Raw genomic sequence first — 21168 nt, 5'->3', positions numbered from 1 at the left:
TTTCCAGATGAAAACATTTTTCATTTATTCAGTGTTAGTCCTATTTTCTTGGGACAAGTACAGTCAAACCCAGATGAGCCAGCTAGCTTAAACTAAGAATCAGAGGTGGACTCTGCTCCTCCAAGCAGCAAGCCAACTGGAAAAATTGACCCTGAGCGGCTTAAGCCCCCACAGTGCACTTAGGACCCAATCAGACCATCTCGGCCAGCAGCGCCATCAAAGCGAGGCCTTGGGCGCCTGCTCACATGCATATGCACAGTCTGAGGAATTAGGGGCTCCCAGGTTTTCTTTGTATCCTCGCTGCAAGGGGCTTTGTCGTTAATGCAGAGGGAGAATAACCTGAACCCTGTATTCCTTCCACACTGTATTTGTAGCAGCAAGCAGCCCCCGTTTCTGGAGGGAAGGCCTATAATATCAACCTTGGAGTCCTACGCATGAGTAAGAAACGTGCTCAGTGGGAGAGACTTGTGCCCAAAGATGCTACTGTTGGAAAATGCCTTCTTCTCAGACTCCCCCTGCCCCAGTGCTGTTGCTTGTCACCCAAGGAAGCCATAGAGGGGCACACTGGCCAAGTACACGGGCTTCTTTTCATGATTCACTGTCAGCCACTGATGAGGATGTAGCATCTTCGATCGTTAGGCTCATAGGTGGGTACTCAGCCTTTTAAAAGGAGATAAAACAAACAAACAAACTATTTTCCCAGTCAGAAAAGGTTATTTTAAAACACCACCTACCTCATACCTATCCCATCCACTACCTGTACTGGTAATAATACACAGTGTATAATAGGTGTTTGAGCTGCCTTTTTCTTAGCCCTATAGTTTGTGTTCCTTTTGATTCCTTCCCTTTTGGCCAGCAATTTCTAAAAGGTAGCCAGTGTGAAATTATTAGCTGCAATTAACACATATGTGTGTGTTTACATATGTGTATATGTTTATGCATGTATATACATGCATTTCACACACACACACACACACACACACACACTCATGTGGGGTGAGAGACTCAGCTTATGTTTTCATGCATGTTTCCAGGGAAGGGGGGCCGGCAGAGAGGCCTTAAAGGGTTAACTGGAATGGGCGCCCTCGACTGCTGGGCGGGACTGATGTAATCACTGCAGCTCACAGCCAAGTGCATCTGTTCACCATGAGGTCATTCTTCTGCATGCTAATGATTTGGAAAATCAAGTCTAATGTTTGACATTATCGGAAAGGATATAAATAGTATAAATCTTTACTTTTTGGAAGCTGGTCTTATAAACAAGAGGAGAAAAAAAGAAACTTTAGCTTGAACCCGAGATTTTCTTTTTCCCCAGAACTGCTTTAAGGGTTGTGTCTGGACCTTAAAACCTTGGAGGAATCTACTTGTGTCTGTTGATAAGTGAATCCCCAAATCACTATTACAGTCACAGCTAGCAATTTGGTAGTGGAGGACTACAGGTATGTCTACTTTAATATCTAATTTTAAGAATTTCCAATTGCCTTGGTCAGACCCTCATAAAGATTGATTTTTTTCAAAGGATGTCCCAAACCAAATTAAACCAGTTGTTCTCAGTATACACAAATCAAGTGTTTGCTGAACATGCCAACACTGTTTTTGGTTCCTTTCTACTTTAATATTGCTGTGGGGAGCCAGCAGAGGGAGCACAAATCTTTGTTTATTTGTGAGCCCTACATAAACACCTTTGATTTCTCCAAGATATGGTCAGAAATACTTCCTCTTCCATGATTGTAAGGGTTCCAGGATTTAGAACAAGTGGGAGGAAATTCCTCGCTAGGCTCCACCAGATTCTGCCACTTTTAATGTAGGTCATATTTGGAGCTTAACCCAGATTAGTCTGAGTCGGTCTTAGGATGCTCCTGCCACCACGACTCTTGCACAAAACTATAAGCTTTCATCGGTCACACTCACCATGTGCAGGGGAGCCCTCTTGGAAAGGATTATTATGCTCACCTACCTGATAAAAAAGACTCCAGTAATTTTCTCAAATTAAGTTCATAGAAACTATCAGAAGACTCTGCCTAGTGTCACTGGGTCATTCTGGTGACCCTCCTAAGACTTCATGTGTACTGGTCCCAAAGTGAACCTGGCAAGTTGATACTACACAAACTCCTTTTATAACCCACCAGCCTTTGATGAGAGGAGTAAAGCTACACCCTGCTTCCACTTGCTGGAACCCCGAACCATGCACAGTGCTCACGTGTGCCAGGATGTTGTAGGCTTGCCCTCTGCACGCAGATCCCAACATGGCCAGTTTGCTGGCACTTAGCAGTCAGGTTGATCCCCAGAAACTGCACAAGGCAGCCTCTAACTATAACCCCCCAAAGATGACAGATTTTCCCCATTCATTGAGGGTGGTCAGGTTACAGATTCATTCTGTCTCTCTCTGTCTCTCCCATTCCCCTCTCTGCCCTCCTTTCTCCATTCCTCCCTCCATGTTAAAGTGTTCTTCATAAGGTTTTGATTGATAGCATTTCTTATGTATTCACCCTCCTCATAAATTCTCTGAAGCCAGCAAAGAACATCACAGAATGTTCGAGGAAGCTTCAGGAGATATCAAGCCTAACCCCTTCACATTGATTTTGAGTAGGTGAAGACCAGGCCAAGAAGGGACAACTGAAGGCCATGGGCAAGTTAGCAGTGGGGCCCTCACCCCTGGTTCCACACTCTCTTTTCTTCTCAAAGTGGAGTCAGGTATGAGTGACGTCATCCAAGACTCAGATGGTTACCACCATCCCCTACTTGGTTAGCTGTCACCAAACATTGGCTGTCAGTTACATTGGTCACAGAGTTCCCAACCAGCTACTTAAAGAGTTTTTTCAGTGTGCAAAACCCATGTTGCCTCTCTGAGAGGAGAGAAGCAATACTATAGCAGTGCTTTTCCAACAGAGTCTGTTCAGGAAAGCTGTACCTTCCTCATTGTTGTTCTTCGAAAGGTCTTCATAAGATAAGAATGAAGTCTGGGAAAGTGATAGTGCTGGAAACGTAAACAGCAGAAACTCAGATTACCAGAGCTGTTCGCATACGATGCTGTGGTTATTGGTTACTGGGGTGACCGTTTATAACTTCACTGGCCAGCACATCCATGTAGTTGTGCCAGTCTGCGTGGTGGCCTCATAGCTGTGGCTGAAAAATCCTTCCAGGAGTCCTCTCATTCCAGCTTCTAACCAACCACATGGACCAGATGAGGGAACTAAAGCCCAGAATATACTCTGACTTCATGTCATGAACAAATGTGCATCAGAGGCTTCCCCATGCCCTGGCTACGTCAGGCCCTAAGCATTGAGGCAGGCCATCCCAAGACCTAGGGGGCCTTCTGATACTCTGGGGGTGCTAGGAACGCAACTAGGACCCGGGCCCAGAGACCATGCACCCACACACTGCTGCCAAACCCTGGAATAAAGGCGTGTGGCCTCAGCCAAGTTACCTGTCACTCTGTGGCTCAGTCTGATTCTGTAAAATGGGTCTAATAAGAACCTGCCTTAAAGGGTATTCGTAAGGATTCAGTAAATTAATATGTGTAAAGAGATGAGCACAGTGCCTGACACATAGGGCCCCCTCAGCCCGTGTTTGCTGGGCTGTCATGCCCACATTTTTCCTCACTCCGTCCTGTGCAACCCTCTACCTCTTCCAGCCCATCTTCCTTCTGCCTTCCTCTTAGAACATGTGCCTCCCGATTCTTCCTTTCTCATCCTGGAATACACTGCTGCATGCCCATTGGCCTATCCCCTAGAAAGGGAGTGCAGGCCAGGGACCACGACTGGAAATGCCATTCCAGCGCCCACCCTGTGGGGACAGTCCCATTCATCAGAGCCATGGCTGCTGACTTTTTATTAATGTTAGTTAAAGACCTGGATAAAAGTTCAGAACTCCATTTATATAATCCAGAAGTTTCCCTTAAATACAAGTTCTCTTACATCACTGTCTATTCAAGAACTAAGGGCCACCTCCACTCGGCACTCTCAGAACACTTGGCTGTAGTCAAATGAGTGTAGCCATGTGGCCTGCAAACAGCTAACCGCCCCACTCAGATAGCACCTCCACCCCTGTTGTCCTTCCCAGAGCCAGCCCAAATCTTCCTATCCACGTCCATCTCAATTCTGACCCCTTTGCATATGACTTTTTTTTTTAAGATTTAACTATTTGACAGAGAGAGCAAGTGCAAGGGACAGAGAGAGAGGGAAAGAGAGAATCTCAAGCAGTCTCCCTACTGAGCATGGAGCCCAGCCCTGGGCTCAATCTCATGACCCTGAGATCACGACCTGAGCCAAAATCAGGAATCGGACAATCATCTGACTGAGCCACCCAGGCGCCCCATGACATATTTTTTTAAAACTAAAAATGTACTTCTTGAAAAGGGGATAAAGCATCCATAAGCTTTCTTTAAGCCACCCATAATCCCATCACCCAAGCCCAGTGGTGCTGGCTCCAGCTGCACACTGGACTACCTGCAAATTCCTGCATGACCCTCCACCAGAGAGGTTCATGTATGGGTCTGGGGTATGGCCTGGGCATGAGAACTTTCTTTTAAAAACTCCTGAGGGCATTCTACGATGCAGGCAGGACTGAGAACCACTGTCAAGGCATCTCTGTAATTGTTAGGTCCTCATTTTAGTGCCATTTAACTTGTCATTACTTCTGTCTTGGTTTTTCTCAGCATATGTAAATCGCGTGTATGTCTGCTCTCGTGCACATGCATGTGTCCTGTCTATAATGGGCAGTAAATTCTTTAGAGAGTGACATGTGTATGACTTCTTTCTTAAAACGTATGCAATAGGAATACAGTAGCAATTGGATAGAAAGATTCAGGCTGTTGCTTGTCTCCAGGCCACAGGTGTGTGTTGGGCCTGAGGCCGCGGCAGCACAAATTCTGATTGTGTTCAGCGGTCCCCTCGCTTCCCAAGCTCCTAGTGAAAGTGGACCAGTGATAAGCAATATGGCCCAAGCCTCGTGTGAGAAAGGCAGGGGAAGCCAGGGCCTGGGTACTCCACAAACCGCATAATGCAGTTTGAATAACTGACATGGGATGCGGGATACTTCCATAAATGGTATTGTGGGTTTTAAAGAGAATTCTTCATTGCCCTGTTTAGCACTAGATTTTGCTTCATGCTTATTCATCCCTTTTCCGTCTTAAAATGCTAATATTCTCCTCAGTGTCCACTCAGAGAGAGGGAAGAAAGAGAGGAGACAGACATTTGTTCCAATAGGAAACAATGGTACTCCCCGCCCCATGTGGCCATCTCTGAATTGGCTCTCCCCTCCCCTGCCCTTGGGACTGTGCTGGGCACCTGAAGGGAACACGAAGGCTCTGGGAACTTCATTTTCAGTGTCTTCCCTACCCTTCTGGAGCTTGCAGTCTTGTTAGAGAAGAGCAGGTATTCATGACCCATTAAAACATGGCTACTTATGAGTAAACCCAGATGAGTTACCTCCAAACCGTCACCACATATTAAAAAGAAAGAAAGATACAGTGAGCCTATGGTTTGTGTTGGTTGGGTTGAGAGTTCCCTGAGGTGAGCTGTGCCATTTGCCTTGTGAGCCTAGAAGAGAAGGGAAACTTACCTAATACGTATTAGATCTACTGCTAAGTGTCCCGCCAGTCAATTTTCAACTTTCCTGCACTTGCTAAGAATTGACATGTCTGAGAACTGGAAGGCCATGGACAAGAAGAATAAAATGAGGGACAGGCAATGTGGGAACAGCACAGAGGAAGAAATGACTCCTTTCAGAGCCTGTGTGAGGACCCTTCTGCCCCTGGGGCTGGTGCAGATGTTGGGGGTGTTGACAGATTCCCAGAAAAAGAAGGGACCCAAGATTGTTCATTCTAAAGTACTGACATAACATTTAAATTGTTCCTTTGGAAGAACTTGAAGATGCTGCTTTTTCTGTGAAATGCTGTCTTCAGTTTAGTTCTGATTTCTCAGTCCTTACAGGGTTTTAAATGCAAGTGGCATCTTCCTCCCTGCCTAACTGCTAATTACAGTTCCCGTGACACTTTCGCAGTTGCCAAGAGATGGCCGACAGGTACTGAGAATTTTTCTCAGAGACAGTTTTTGGAAATGACTCTTAATTAAAGCTTATTTCAAGTAACCTTGAGGATTTGTTTCAGAAGAACCTGGAGCTTCTGACAACCCATGTTCACATCCCTGGTGAACCATGGCTGTGACCGTCGTGTTCTCCCGGTTCTAGTAGATAAAACAGGTGCAAGTCCCAGCCGGTAGGGTGGGTTCCTGGAAAACTCCATGGTTTTGCTTGAATTTCTATTTAGCAACAACTAAACCAAAGCAGAGGCCAAATGGAAGCTCTCTTATTAGGATTTAAGTCTGCTGATGGAAAAAAGAAAGAATATTTTATACTATCTTTTTCCAGAAGGCCATATATGATGACGACCAGGAAGTAAACCTCTACATAGCATAATAAAGAGAAATGCTAGTTGCTTTTCTCCGATTAACCTTCAAAGGCCCTCGAAAGGCCAGGGGGAAAAGAATCCCTAAAAAATGGGAAACACGCCAGTCAACTTTGTTTAAAAAATAAAATAACATATTTACAGCACTGACATGGCCAAAATTCATTTCTTAGCTCAGAAGAAACCTCACAGCATCTCTGTAAAGACTGTAAAGAGAGAAAGAAAAGGCAAAAAGCTATTTTTTGACCACTTCAGGAATACGAGACAATAAAATTCCAGATGCATAGAGGACACATCCCCCTGCCTGTGTCCCCACACCAGGCCCCTCCGGCTTCCCCCCACTCCACCCCCACCCCCGTGCTCAGCTGTTACCTGTGGCAGCATCCTTGGCCTACACGGTCACCCAGCCTGTCTCTTCTCTCCAGCAGGTCGACTGACCTTGAGCTTGCCTAAGGGTGAGGAAAGCTGCTGCAGGTCTTCCAGGACCCACGTGGCAGGGTCCTGTTCCCCCCACCCTGATCTCAGGCAAAACCACGGAGCACACGTTCTCCTGCCATTGCTGCTGAGATACGTCCGGGCAGACCCTGCGGCTTGTTTGCGTCTCAGAGCCCATGCGTGGTAGTTAGGGAAACTCTACTCCCTAGCTCTGTCCCCGGGGCTTGGAGAAGCAGCTAGAGGAACAGCCTGACTCTGGTTAGCAGCAGAGCTCTCTATAACATCTGGGCATGCAGCGTTCTGAGTCCAGACTCTCCTGACCAGGAGATGTTGGCCCACCCAACAACATCAGGGTGACAGTCCCAGAGAGATGGATGACCACAGAGAAGAAAGGAAGAAGCCAGAAATGGGACTCCTCGGGCCCTTAGGCTGACTCTGCTCTTTATTCCAATTACCCAAAGCTGGTGACTTGCCAGAGGCCATATTTAGATATTAAAACTCAGTCCTGGGGCGCCTGGGTGGCACAGCGGTTAAGCGTCTGCCTTCGGCTCAGGGCGTGATCCCGGAGTGGTGGGATCGAGCCCCACATCAGGCTCCTCTGCTATGAGCCTGCTTCTTCCTCTCCCACTCCCCCTGCTTGTGTTCCCTCTCTCACTGGCTGTCTCTGTCAAATAAATAAATAAAATCTTTAAAAAAAAAAAAAAACTCAGTCCAACTCAAATCCTGGGGACACACACGCACCTTTGGTACGGCCTAAGTAGATGGGAAATGTGGCTTCACTCCTTGGAACATCATCACATAAGCCCCACAGGGGCCAGGGCCTTCAGGCTCTCATTCCATAAATATTACTGTGCACTAATAGGGAAGGTAGAGAAATGGGCAAAACAGCAGCCCCACCCTCCCTGAGGCTTATCTTTTAGACGGACGAGAAAGATGCTGGTCTCCTGTCAGGAGCTGTGAAGTGCACTTTAAAATGGGGGATGGGAGAGCACCTGGGTGGCTCAGTGGGTTAAGAGTCTGCCTTCGGCTCAAGTCATGATCTTGGGGTCCTGGGATCGAGCCCAGGGCTCCCTGCTCAGTGGGGAGCCTGCTTCTCCCTCTGCCCCTCCCCCCACTCGCGCACTCACACACTCTCTCTCTCTCAAATAAATAAAATCTTTGGAAAAAATAAAATGGGGTTGGGGAAGGCCTCACTGAGAAGGTGACATTTGAGGAGAGGCTTGAAGAAAGTGGGGAGTGAGCCACTTAAATCTTGGGGGAAAGCACTCCAGGCAGAGGGAACAGCAAATGCCAAGGCACTGAGACTGGTGCTTTTCTGGCACGTTTGAGGAACAGTGAGGGGCCCACCGTGATCAGGGTAGAGCAAGCAAGGGGGTGAGGAGGAGGAGGAAGGTCAAAACAGCCTCACAGGCCTAGGGAAAAACCTTGGCTTTTACTCTGGTGAGCTGGGCAGCTCCTGGAGCGTGTTAAACAGTGGGTCCCATGATATGATTTTTGATTAAAAAGATCACTCTGACTCCTATGGGGAGGATATTTTAGGGGAGGGGTGGGAGGGAGACCAGGTAGGTAATATTTTGTTCCCCATGTATTCCCATCCCCTGCTACACAGCAGGCACAGAATACATGTTGACTAAAGAACGAATGTTGTGATCCAGGAGATGTCCCCCCTGAACGGTCTCCACTGGCTGCTAGAGCTGCTCTCAGTGACGACCCCTACCCCCAGTGCCGCAGAATATAGCCCCTAACTGGGACTGTACAGATGAGGGGAGCACGGTGACACCCACCTCTTGTAGGGGAAGGTTTGCGTGGGAGGGAAAAGGTGGAAAGGAGATGGGGCAGAACTTTGACCTGCAGTCGCACGACCCCCACCTACTTAAGATCCCCCACCCAGACTCACACCAGAATCCAGTGGTCGGGAACTCATGGGCTAACGGGAGAATCATGGTAGATAACCATCCCCGGTACACAGAACATTGAAGACACTTCAAAGGACTCTCGATGACCCACAAAAGCTAGGATACGAGAGTTAAGGTTTCTAGGTATTGTCTTGCTCTGGAGAAAATAGTCTCTAGGACAATCGACGAGTAGTAAAAGCTCTTTACCTATGTGTAGAAATCACATTACTGCACACTCTCCCCACAGTCTGCCCTCCACAGAGCAAGAGTCATCCTTTTGGCAGTGTGGGAACTGAGGAGGGTTGGTTTTCTCATTATCAGGCGGCTGGTCATGTCAAGACCAGGGCTCGGGTGCTGAGCCAGATGAGACTCGTTGCCCACCCGGAGAGGCCCCCTACTTCTTGGTGCCTGCTTGTGGCGGGGGGAGCCCTTCTTTTGTGGCAAAGGCAAAATGCTCCTCCCCAAAAGCAGAAAGGAGTATTTTATAGGACTTCTGACCTCTACAGCATGTCCAGTGGCAAATGCACACCCACTTTGGCGCAGATAACTGAGAAGTGTAACCGAAAGTTAACCAAAGTGTAGCCTACCTTAGAAGGCAAATGAAGCACCGCAGAAAGAATCCACATAAAGAAAACATCTTAATTGTGGAATAAAACTGCTTCCTTCGTGTCTGAAGACAACAGGACAGCTTTTGTCAGGGAAACAACCAGACGGTCCCATTGCTGCTTTGATGTTTCCTCAGACACCTCAGACAGATACCTGAACTCGCTGTCTTCCCTCAAGTCACCGCAGACATCACTGCTATGTTTTCCTGAGCAGTTGACTATTAGAGAACGTAAAAAGTCGCTCCGAGCTGCACACAGAATCCTAGTGTGTCCTGTGGAGAATTACACTGTAATCCCACCTCACCACCCCAGGCCACTCCTGGGTGTTTATAGGACCAATGAACTCAAGTTAGGATGAACCCTCGAGAACCTCGAAGCGAAGAGTAGCGTGTGGCCCGAGGGGCAGCCCCATTTTCTTTGCTCTGAGCACGGCTGAGAGTTTGTGGTGTGACACAGGAGGAGAGTTGCTGCTGGCATCGCTAGGTGCCCCTGTCCCCCTGCCCTGGGTGCCCACGGGGGATCTGATTTTTCCAAACCCTGTAGCCACTTCTGTTGTGTCACTTTTGGAATCGAAGTAACAGTGGTGCTGCTCAGATCACCTTCTGTTCTTTTTTGCCATTTTTTCCAAACTGCATTATTGAGATATAATTCACCTACCATATAGTTCATCCGTTTAAAGTGTATGATTTGATGTTTTTAGTATAGTCACAAGGTTGTGCAACCATCATCGCAGTCTAATTTTAGAACTTTTTAATTCATCCTAAAACAAACTAACTAAAAAAACCCATAAACCCTCTAGCAATCAATCCCCACTCCTCCCCTAAACACCACCCCCTCTGCCCCACCCCTGGGCAACCACTAGTCTACTTTCTGTCTCTCTGGATCTGCTTATTCTGGACCTTTCATATAAATGGCATCACACAGTATGTGGTCTTTGGTGACTGGCTTCTTTCACTCAGCATGTCCTCGGGTCCTTCCATGTGGTAGCTTATATTGCCAAATAAATATTCCAGTGTAAGGGTAGGCCACATTTGCGTTGTCCGTTCATCAGCTGATGGACATTTAGGCTCTTCCTACTTTTTGGCTATTAGGAATATTCCTGCTATAAACATGTTTGCACTGTTTCACCATTTTTTGAGATGTGAATTCAGTCTGGTACAGTGAACAGCCCTGTCACGGCGAAGATGTAACTGAGATCTTTGTATTCATGTTCTGTGAGATAGCGAGATGGTCTAGAAACCTCTGTCTCCGTGAGGGCCTGACAAGAAAAGTCGAAACCAAGATATTAATCTTCAATGTATAATTTAGTTCACTTTAGCCATAGAGCCATCCAAGTACACCACGGTTGTGGAAAGGAAAGAGAAGAATGCCAGAGAACTTCACGAGCATTCCACCTACTTTCTGAGCCCTCACACAGGTGCATATGCACAGGCAGGCACACAAGAACCGTGCTCTCTCTGCCTGCCTGCCTGCCTGTTGGTCCAGCTGTCCCAGCTTTCTGATTCAGAACCAAAATTGATGGGCAAGACCAACAACCAAAAAGAGGAAGCCCAGAGCCAGGGCCAGGGCCGGGACACAGCCATAGCTTCTGGGTTAGAAATACTGGAAGCCATCCTTGGGCCATTTGGAAATGTTAATTAAGCTGGCTAATTCCCACTGGTCTTGAGTTGCCAGTGTTGAGTTGAGCGTGTAGGCTTACCCCATCCACGGCTGCACCTGTTCCCTTCCTCAGAGCCATTCCAAGGGGTCTGAATAGCCCAAACAGCTCTCTGATCTTCCGCTCTGTCCGCCTTCCTGCTGGGAGGATACTTAACGAGAGCCTAAAGCTGGAACCGTGGTCCACTGTTTCTCTCCCTCAGCCATGCCAGCTCTCAAAATCATTCCCTTCTCTAATTATCTTGAACCAGTTAATCATTTTCCCCACTGACTGTTCAGTAACAAGGACCCAGGGAGAAGCAGCCACTTTTCCTGTCTGACCCTGCCCAGCGTCACCCCAGGTGGTGGTCCTGGATGGCAGCCTTCCCTCCGAGATAAGAAGCTCCGTTCAAATCCTTGCTCTTCCGCTCTCCCAGTGAGGCTTGCCAGAGAACACATGCCACAAAAAGACCGACCGGTTCTTGAAAAGCCTCCACTAGGCAGAGCTGTGTGGAACACAGCAGATCTCCAATCAAGACTATTGTTTCCTGTGTTTTAGCAAATCCTTGTTGATATCCGGAGTAACCAAGAAGCTGCACGAGGCCCATGAAGTAGGACATCTTTTCTAAGAGTGGCTTCTGGATTCTCCACTCAGAGCCACTGAGTGGCTGCAGTTTAGCCCCTTGGTGTCGGCCTGACACAGGAAGGGTTCTCTCCGGAGGGGCCCCACTCCGCTGCTCTTAGACGCGAGTGGGGCCTATTCCCGAGTCCTAACACCACTAACATGTAAGCAAAACTTTGAATTTAATGGAAAAAAAGGAAAAACTTTGAATGTAATGCACATATTAACCCTCCCACCCAATGTGGCTCGAGCTCTTTTTCACTATCACCCCACCATGGAGGTCCCCAAGACCTCCGGCCAATTTCCTCATTTGTCTCCTCCCCCTGAAGCACTCCAGAAACCCTGTGTATCTGTTTATTTACCATACCTACATCTGGGCTTTCGACGTATGAAAAATAAGATATTTTTGCCCCCCAAGGGGTGATACCGCTTTGCTGGAATGCAAGCCGCAGCTCCTCCATCGAAGGCCCCACAGGCAGGAGCTTCATCTGCTTTGTTCACGGCTGTCACCAGGAGCCTGGAACAGAACCTGGCACATCTCAGGTGCCCAGTTGATGAAAAGATGAAATAATTATGCTGTGTCTCTCCCCGACCCCCCCTAAGCGTCACACGCCTCCTGTTCTCTCCCCGTCCCTCATCTCCAAGCACCGTGTGCTCTCTCCTGGTGCCTTCCAGCGCTGCCCAGGCTAGTTGGTACCTCACACTCACCCCCAGGGATGTATCAGGAAGCTGACAGCCTCCTCCTCTGTTCCAAGTGCGGGCCCCCACCCTTTGGTAGCACTGCCTGTGTGTCAAGGGCAAGTGACATTTGAGCCCCACGGAATAATTAAGGCAGCCCCCAACTGTCTCTGTCTTTGCATCTCCTTAACTCACCCACGGACTGGCAGTTACTGAGACATTCTGTTTGGTCCAGCACACCACACCAGGCTGCATCTGGGGACACACATGGGAGAGGAGCAAACCAGTCCTCATCAGCAATTACAAACAAGTCCTCCATTGTTAGCCGCGCCATCTGCTTTCTTGGTACGCCCAGCATAACCAGGGCTGAAGGGGCTGCAGGGGAGGGAGGCCAAGGAGCCCCTTCACGAAGAGACCCTTTGCTCGCACTGGAGAGGGTAGGTAGCATGGTGCCCTGAAAAGCCGTGCCTCCCCAACTCAAGGAAGACAGACCCGTGGAGAGATACTGTATGTCCGCCATTTTCCATGAGAGGAAATGGGGAGCTACAGCACAGTGCATCGGGAGAAAACAGGAAATCTAGATCACCGCTTTCTCCAGGATCCCTGGAAGACATTCTAGTCTGCTACCAACAGTCAACACGGTTGGAAGAACTTCCTGTGGTCTGAAGCACTATCAATGTATAGAGAAGGAGTGGTAACTGTGGTTGGAAATCGTCCACGATCAGTTATTTATCCTGAAATTCCTAACCCCAAGTAATTCTGCAGGGGGATGAATTTTCAATAGACCATAGAAGTGCACATTTCTTCTGGAGAACCCCACTTAAGAGTATGTCAGTAGTCCTTCTGACAGCCTCCTGAACCACCGTCTTAGAGTCTTGCCCTGCTCACTGTGCCAACCTTGGCAGGCAGGGTCAGCAGACAATCCTAGCTTATGACTGTGGCAGAGCAGACAACAGTCCGTGTCACTGATGAATGTCCTTTGTCCAGAGTTGATGGTGGTCTAGTGACATTGAATTCAGGAGCACTGTGGGGGTTGGGGCGAGGGGCTACGCCTGGCGCAGAATGAGGCTGAGGACTTCCTAAGGGAAACCCTCCTAGGAAATAGACTGTCTGTGGGACGGGTGGGGGAGGATCAAGAAAACCTGTCACCAAGTCCGTAAACCTCGGATCCTCTCTCGGGGTCGGCGTGACTGCTGAGACCCTCCTATTCTGGGAGGGAGGGTGAGCTTGCAGCCCGATTTCACCACGGCAGGGTCCCCTTCCCGGCCTCCCTCTACACAGCAGGCTGCGTGCCTCCTCCCTGGGGACTGTCACATCACAGGTGACACTAGTACTGAATTAACACACTGTACACCTCCGAAACCTGTGAAATGAAACGAAGAGGCGTGCAAACTTGCACACTTAGAGCCTGGCAAGTGTTTTTCAGCCCATCCATGGAGTTCCAAGTGCTCATCTTGAACATTCTTATCTTTGATGGATTTTAGACCAAATCAGTCAGTAAATACGGGGCAACAGGAAAAGGGTATGGTGGTCGGTTCCGCCCTGTGCCTGGAGAGCTCCCAGCAGCGTCTACGCAACATGTCCTAGGACCACTATTGTCTCTCTCATTTCACGTCTATAAATGTGATGGCAGCTAGAATTCTGTCCTGCCAAGTAGAATTTTAAGTGAATTTTCAGTTCGTAATGATCTCCAAAGCTGTAACAACACTCAGGCAGCACAGGAATAAATGTATTATTAGCACTGTGTTCATTATCAGGTTGGGCTGTGGGTGTGCTGGGCTTGTACTCATTTGATTTCTCGTTCTTTCCTTTCAGATTAAAATATGCAAAGGTCTCATTGCGATGTTTGAGCAAGGTAAGACTGATACTTGGGGTTTGCCCAGCCACTCTGCTCTTGGGGAGGGGTGTGTGAATTCACTAACTGGCCTCCACCCACGGCTAACACCTTGCTGAAATGTCCCGAGTGCCTGCTGCCTCCCACCTTCCCTCCCCAGGGGCCCTGCCCACACTCCTGCCCCTGCATGTCTGTGCTGCCTGGGGAAACCCAGCCTCGCCTTTCTTCTGCCCGTGCACTCTGGGCGGAATCCGACACCAACACCTGCCATCCCGGAAAATGTCTTTGTCGCCCGCCCTTTTGTGTGCAGGGCCACGGGGAGCCAGTGGACCCGGGGCCGCCCCCTTTTTTGTTGCCCAAGCCAGGAGGAGCAGGATCTTGAGATGGGCCGATAAGATGTGGCACGTGCTGGGCCGGCCTTTGACCGCTTGCCTTAACAGGCGCCTCCAAGGCCTCCGTGCAGGGAGGGCAGGTTGTCTGGGGGCTGCTGAATGGAACAGCTGGGGGAGGAAGAGCAGACAAAAGCTGGGGGAGCATGGAGGGTGAAGAACCCGGGGATGGGCTGCAGTTTAGGACCCAGAGGGCAGGCTGGCTGCAGCAGGTGTGACCTCCGTGGGCCTCTCCTTTCTGCCCTGGCTCCGGGGTCCAGGCCCGTCTCCATGCCGTCTTATGGTGGTGCCGGCTGGGGGTGGCCCAGGCTGCACCGACTCATGGGCTCCCAGGTGGAAGGGAGACCAGATGGTGATGATGTTCACAATAATAATACGGGAGGACACCAGTGAGCTGTCATTTATTAACCGTGTCACCAGAGAGGAACGCGTGGCACAGATGCCTATCACTGTCTCAGGAACTATGCGGGTGGGATGTTAGCATCTAGACTTTTGGGTTCATCCACAACGTCACCCTCCACCACCTGCAGGGCAGAGGAGCAGCCACTGTCACAACGAGCTGGCCCTGTGGCCCAGCTGCCCTTTCTTCTCCCCTCGGCACAGCTTTGGCCCAGTCCCAGAACTGTTCCGAACCAGGCCAGCTCGCTTGAGCACCCCGAGGCAACATGCCCACCAGCCCGGGTGCTTGTGTGGGGTGAAGTAGAGCGGGGCTGTACAGTTCTCTCCAGAGTGGGGGCCTCCTGCAGAAGTCTTTATTGGCTGGACCCCATAACCATGCGTCCCCTCCCACTCCTGCTACAGAGTGGCCAAGTGGGGCTCGAGTGCCATTTGAGCAGACCCCTGGCTTCCAGCAGGAGGAAAAGGCCGAATGAGTGGAGCGGCTGCCGGCAGCTTGCGAGTGGAATTATCTCCTTTGTGGCCCGCCGGCTCATTCCCCAGCTGCCGCCTCCCTATCAATCACGGGGTGCAGTGGGCACGGCAGGAGCCATCACAGGCTGGGGATGTGCCAGCGGGGAAGTGGGGGACTGGAGGAATGCAGGGGGCACTGCCGAGCAGGCTCCGGCTGGGGAGGGGGAGCCTTCCCTTTGCCCCCAGCGGTTGGGGCCCTGGCTTTGGATGGGGGGGCGGGGGGCGCTTTGCTGCAGAGCTTCCTGCAGCTCCTCAAAGTCCTTCCTGCCTTCCCTCTGTTCACCTGCCCTCCCTCTGTCTGCCTGCCATCCTGCCCCGCTGCTGGAATGCGGTGTGCACCCTTCCTCTCCCTCCTTGTCCTCCCCGGCTGGGGGTGTTCAATATTTCCTTCTAATCCAGAATTACTCTTTCACTTAATATCACATCTTTGAACATCCTTTTATCTCTTTCATTCACTTGCTTTTTATTTTTTTTTTCCTTTCTTCTCACGCAATTGATCTGATTACAATACTGGGTAGAGTGCTTCCTAGCGAGGAATGTGAAATCTTACACAGTTCAAAGTGAAGGTATTTCAAAACAGAACATTATCTAGGATTGGATCAGGTTTGTTCACCCCCATGTCCAGCTCTGAGGGGACAGAGAGAGACCTTTTACCAATGCCGTCTCTGTCATGGAGGTCAGTATAGCTGTGCTGCCTTTGTCACTAGCAGCCTGGTTTTAAAGATGAGAACCGCAGGAGAGAGCCCCAGGGCATTTCCTCTCTCTGCCTGGCCTTACGGGGACCAGCAGGGAGCAGACGCCCCCATGATGGGAGCCTTAAGGTGCTGGAATTGGGAGCACACTGGGGAAGGCTGTCTCCTCAGGTCCAAGCATGTTTAGTGAGTATTGATTTCAGAGGTCAGAGGATGAGAAAAGATGTTGTTGGTGAATAAGACAACTTACATAAATTAATTTCAAATGCCAATAATAATAAAAATTTCAAAGACCAAGCCTCTGGAAGTGAAGCATGCTGGGAGGAGGATAGAAAGCCTGCTTCTGAGCTTTGTTCGGAGCCCAGAAGCTTGGGGTGTAACACTGTGTTATAGTTTACGGGGGAAGAGGGGTGATGAAATGAGCGTCTCCCTCGCAGCAGGGCCCCGGGGGAGACCAGACTCCAGCAGCAACAGGGGCTGGGTATTGCAGCAGGCAGTCCTGGATTCCTCTGAGCACCCTCGCACAGGCCCTGGGGAGGGGAGAGGTGCAGACACGCACACTTCAATTTTACTCCTTGTCCCTCCAGTGCTGAATGGTGCTATGCCCATCTGGACTCATTCAGGCAAGCAATTTAGTCCTGACCTCTCTCTCAGACCCTTTGGGGGATAATCGAGTTGTATCTCATCAGGTGAAATATCGATATGTAAATACGTGTAAATAATAACATCGACAGGGATCCCCAAAGCTGTCCATCAAGTTTTCCCGGCTTCTTCATTGACTCTGGGCCATGAGGCTGCTTCACTGGCTCCCCTTCCCTTACTGCAGGTAGATGCCTCTTCTCTTCATTCTTTGCTTGTGGATTGGACGCTGAGGCCAGGTGAATTTTGAAAAGATTCACAGCTTGTTTTATGCTGCAGGAGAGTCCAGAGCAAAGAACTGGAGGAAAGACATTCACGTGTTGATTCACTCAGCAAACATCTCTGCCCCGGTGACAAAGGGAGGTCATCAAAACCTTTCTGGGCATGTGGTGTCAGGTCTCCTGAGGGCCACAAGTCCTTCTTGGATCTGTGCCCACGAGGGCCATCGTGCCATGACTCGGCCTTTCTCTGCTTCCTTTGCAGGGCCCTGGCCACCAGCCTGAGTGCCTACCTCACGGCACCTCTTGGCAAGGAGGAGATGAATGAGACTCCCCCTTCCCCCATCCTGAACCCCCAAACACAGAGACTGTGGGAAACATCACTGCTCTGCGGGTGCCCTCAACACATCTTCCCATTAACAGACTTCTGAAGTTAAAGGTGAATCCCACCGAAATGTCGCGGGTTGGACTTTCTCACTGCGCCATGTCGTCTTGCCCTAGAACCTCATGAAACTTGAGCTTCCAAAGAAGAGGGGAAGGTCACCAACAACCAGAGACAGACCCGCCCTCATGGGTGTTGATGCAGCTGCTCCTGGCAGGGATGGCAGAAGATTCTGGGCTTTTGGGAAGGGTTGGAGGGCAACTGGTTTCTGTACCCCAAGTTGTTTATAAACCCAAGCAAGATTCACAGAAGGGCTGGCAAAACAGCTGTTAAACTGAAGAATTTTCTCTGCATTGATTTCACTAGTTCTTGTGTTAAGATTTATGGTTTACTCAAAAATTTCATCATCATGGAAATTGGCTTTCCCTAAGGTCTTTTGCCCAGGAGAAGTTTTATCTGAGTTGCTGAGTGTTTTCCACCTGCTGCCTGATGCCCACTAACTGGGAGAGGTTTTCCCGACCATCCTGGAGGCCCTCAGATGGCTCTAGAAACAGGGTCCTGTCCCTGTGAAAGCTCCTGTAGGTCAGGAAGCTTCCAGGGCCCCCGCTCAGCACAGCGCCACGTCAACACGCAAGGTGCACACCAGCACAGGCGCTAGACTGAGACAGGGCCCCCCGTGATGTCCATCTGCCTCCAGAAGCTTCGCCCTGCAGTTGTGCTCTCCTGCCCACTGCTGGGGGAGAGAGCCACAGTGCAAACGGGGGCTTTCTACACATTCGGCTCCAAGGAAGGCATGTTGAGCCTGTTTAAAAAAAAAAAAAAAAAAGGAGAAGAAGAAATGAAAAGCCCACCTTCTATCTGTGCTTGGCCAGCATCCTTGCTGGGGGTCCAAGGGTGTTAGTGACAGAAAAATCAGGAAGACCTGTTTGGCCCTCTGCCTCTCACCTAGGCCTGCAGCCTGTCTCCAGAGTAAGCCCATGACTCAAGGCTGGGGGGGGGAGGGTGCAGCACATAGAACGCAGCTGCTAAGAAGCCGAGAAAGATATGTCCCTGCAAGGGTACTTCCCCACCTCCCTTGACTCTCTGCCTCTCTGCCCACTTGTGTGTTACCCCCTGGCAGTTTGGGTTCCCTTCCTGCTGAGTCCCCCGAACCCCCTCAGTCCATCAGAGTGGCCGTTTCCACTGACCAGTCAGTTCTTTCCATCTGCTGGTTTGGCTGGTACCTGACCCTTGCAGGAGAAACAAGCAGACCCAGGAGCCAGGCTTGCTCTGGGACAAGTGAGGAAGGATTGAGAGATTCCTATGGGAAGGATAGACCTTCTAAGTCTAGAGAGAATTAGTTTTTCAGCTTTAGAGAGGACTGCAGGTAGGGCGTGAAGCCCAAGCTCACAGACAGAGCAGTTTGGGGGTTACTCGAGCCTGAGGGAAGTAGAAGCAAGCCTTAGTCACTTCGGGCTGTTCTGTAAACAGGCCCAACTGTTTCACTCAGTGGGGGCTTAATGGCATTAGTGGGTGACTGGAAGTCACAGCATTTTCTGTGGTGTCGGCAAATGCCACGATTCTTATCTTCCCCACCCCTGCCCCAGCCACCCCCCCCCCAACCTTTTTAATAATTTGGACTTTCTGGTCGGCACAGTTTGTCTGCTATCACTCAGACTCCAGACTCGTGTTGAGCTGCTCCACTGGGTATTTACAGAGTGCCCAGACCTTGTTCCTGCAGGGGAGAGCATTGCCCCCATGCCTGGGCTCCAGAGTCCTGGGCAGGCTCTGACAGCCAGTAGCTTCTGGGAGGACATTTCATTTCCAGGCTTTAGAAATCCCCTGTGGCAGAATTCTTGGATTTAGCTGAAGTGTCCGGACTTGGAAGTGGCATTGAACTCCCCTGGACTTGTGCTCCACAATTCCATTTTATCTTCCAGAACCAGTCCTCCTAATCCGCAAGTGGGAAGCTCAGTTGTAGGCAGCAAATACCTGGACCTTTCCTGTCATCCCTACTGATTTCAACATCCCTATGACCCCAGACTCCAGCCGGCGGTTTGGGGGCTAGAGCTGCTTCTGAGCCCACTGTTGTCAGCGGTAGCATCGGTGTGGAATAGGGGAGCAGGGAATCTAGCAACCAGGTTTGCTTATGATCACGTGGACCTGAATCATTTCTGTTATTTGGGGTGGAAAATTGAAATGATCAAGCTCTTTTTTTTTTTCACTTAGAAAAGCAAATATTGTGCTTTTTGCAATAAATGCCTTTCCAGCAAAATTATGAAGGGTCACTCATCCGGCGGGGACCTACCTGAGTCACAGTGCTGACTCGTTGCATTAGTAGGTCAGCCATCTGTACTCGAAAGTGGCCCTAATAGGCCCAAAATGGATAAGATTCGCCAGCTCCCAGACAGGGCCAGGCCCGTCCCCCTACTCTGCTCACTGATCTCCTCACCCTGATTTCCGTCCAAAGCAAAGCTGATGTTCCATCGTCTAACTGAGAAGGTTTTTGTACTTAAAAAAAAACAAAACGATGACTTCTTAAAAATAGTAAAATCAGAAGAAGACAGTAATGAGGAAATTTCGCCTGGTAAGGGACTGTCGCCGTGTCTTCATGCAGTGAAGGATCAGTTTGCTAAGAGCCAGCGGGAGGAAGGGGAATCAAGCCTGGCCTTCACAAGAGGGGCTGACCGACGGGACCCTCAGCCTTACACACGGAGATCATGCGGGTCCGTACACCACGCAAATCACACCTTCCTGACCTTCCTCCCGGTGCGGCCGCCTACGCTTCACTTCCTGGAACATCTGTGTCATCCAGAGGCTTGAGGGATCCTTTACGATGTACCGTGACGTCTCACGTGTAACCGTGTCATGTCTGTAGCCACTGGAGGGAAGTTCAACAGGAAACACCCACTGTTTTAGCTGTACTCAGTACCCGTGTATGATATACACATTAAGTCAATGTTTTCTTATGGTTTCAGGTCGACAACATTTAGTTCATGTAAATAAGAAAAAGAAATGGATAAATATGGGAAATTAAGTTATAGGATGTCATTTGATTTTTATTTTGCTCTCTCTTATTTAATTTGCCTACTGCCCCATGTCTGGGTTTATGCCTGGGTGGGATAGACCCCTCCATACAATCCGCCTTTTCAGGCGCGTGCGTGCTGCACCCAGGAAAGCACACAGCTCCGCTGATGACCGCTGCTCGACTCTCCAGTTTACCCTCTTTTTCTCTTTCTGATTTACTGTGATGATTTAATAAAGTAGAAACACAACACTTAGGTGCCATATGTTTCTTTTGTTTTCATTATAGTTTCTAGGGAAATAAAGTTTATCCTGGCATCTCACAAAAGATGGCTTGCTTTGTCTTTGTGAGTAAGTGGTAGATAAAATGTAATACCAGCCTCCCGCTGGTGTCGTTGAGACCGTGTTGATGGCCCTGCCTCAGGGCTCCAACCATCACATTCTTGCAGACAGCCTGGCCAGGTGGTCTCCACCAGCATCCTGGGTTAGTCCCGTGCTCTGAGCGCCAGGGAACTTTCAACATATTGGACAGTTGGGCTGTCTAAAAATCATCCATTCATCCATTTCGCAAATAGTTGTTGAGTCCCTGTGACTTTCAAGACATTTAGGTGACCTCAGAAAGGGTCCAGGTGCCTTCCTGGGAGCCAGAAAGAGCCTGAACTGATGGGGCTTCTTAAAGCTTTGGACTGGTAGCAAGTGCTTTTACCACTTGGTTCCTCATAGAACACAGCTTGATGCAGTTCCCAGCCTTGTCGTGCATCAGAATCATTCCGGAAGCTTCGTAGGTGCTTCCATGCCCACCTACATTCTGATCTACCATGTTTGG

General features: G+C 49.6%; 1 protein-coding gene across 10 annotated transcripts in view; it reads left to right on the top strand.

Moving 5' to 3' along the window:
- RALGAPA2 (Ral GTPase activating protein catalytic subunit alpha 2) overlaps nt 1–20595 on the top strand; it is a 305650-nt gene extending 285055 nt beyond the window's left edge. For 6 of the 10 annotated variants that reach the window (XM_057312697.1, XM_048222176.2, XM_057312696.1 and 3 more), the window contains one exon: nt 6832–11801. In XM_057312697.1, the coding sequence (XP_057168680.1) occupies nt 6832–7028 (197 nt within the window). In that variant the 3' untranslated portion in view covers nt 7029–11801. Of the gene's footprint in view, nt 1–6831; nt 11802–14091; nt 14132–17222 lie in introns of those variants that run through there. The other 4 variants (XM_057312702.1, XM_057312701.1, XM_057312700.1 and 1 more) reach the window with 1 other exon arrangement.
- Nucleotides 20596–21168: the final 573 nt, after the last annotated feature.

Source organism: Ursus arctos, unplaced genomic scaffold (genome assembly GCF_023065955.2).
Source record: "Ursus arctos isolate Adak ecotype North America unplaced genomic scaffold, UrsArc2.0 scaffold_16, whole genome shotgun sequence".
NCBI classification, from domain to species: domain Eukaryota; kingdom Metazoa; phylum Chordata; class Mammalia; order Carnivora; family Ursidae; genus Ursus; species Ursus arctos.
The sequence above is the reverse complement of the archived record's forward strand: the minus strand, read 5'-3'. Positions and strand labels throughout refer to the sequence as shown.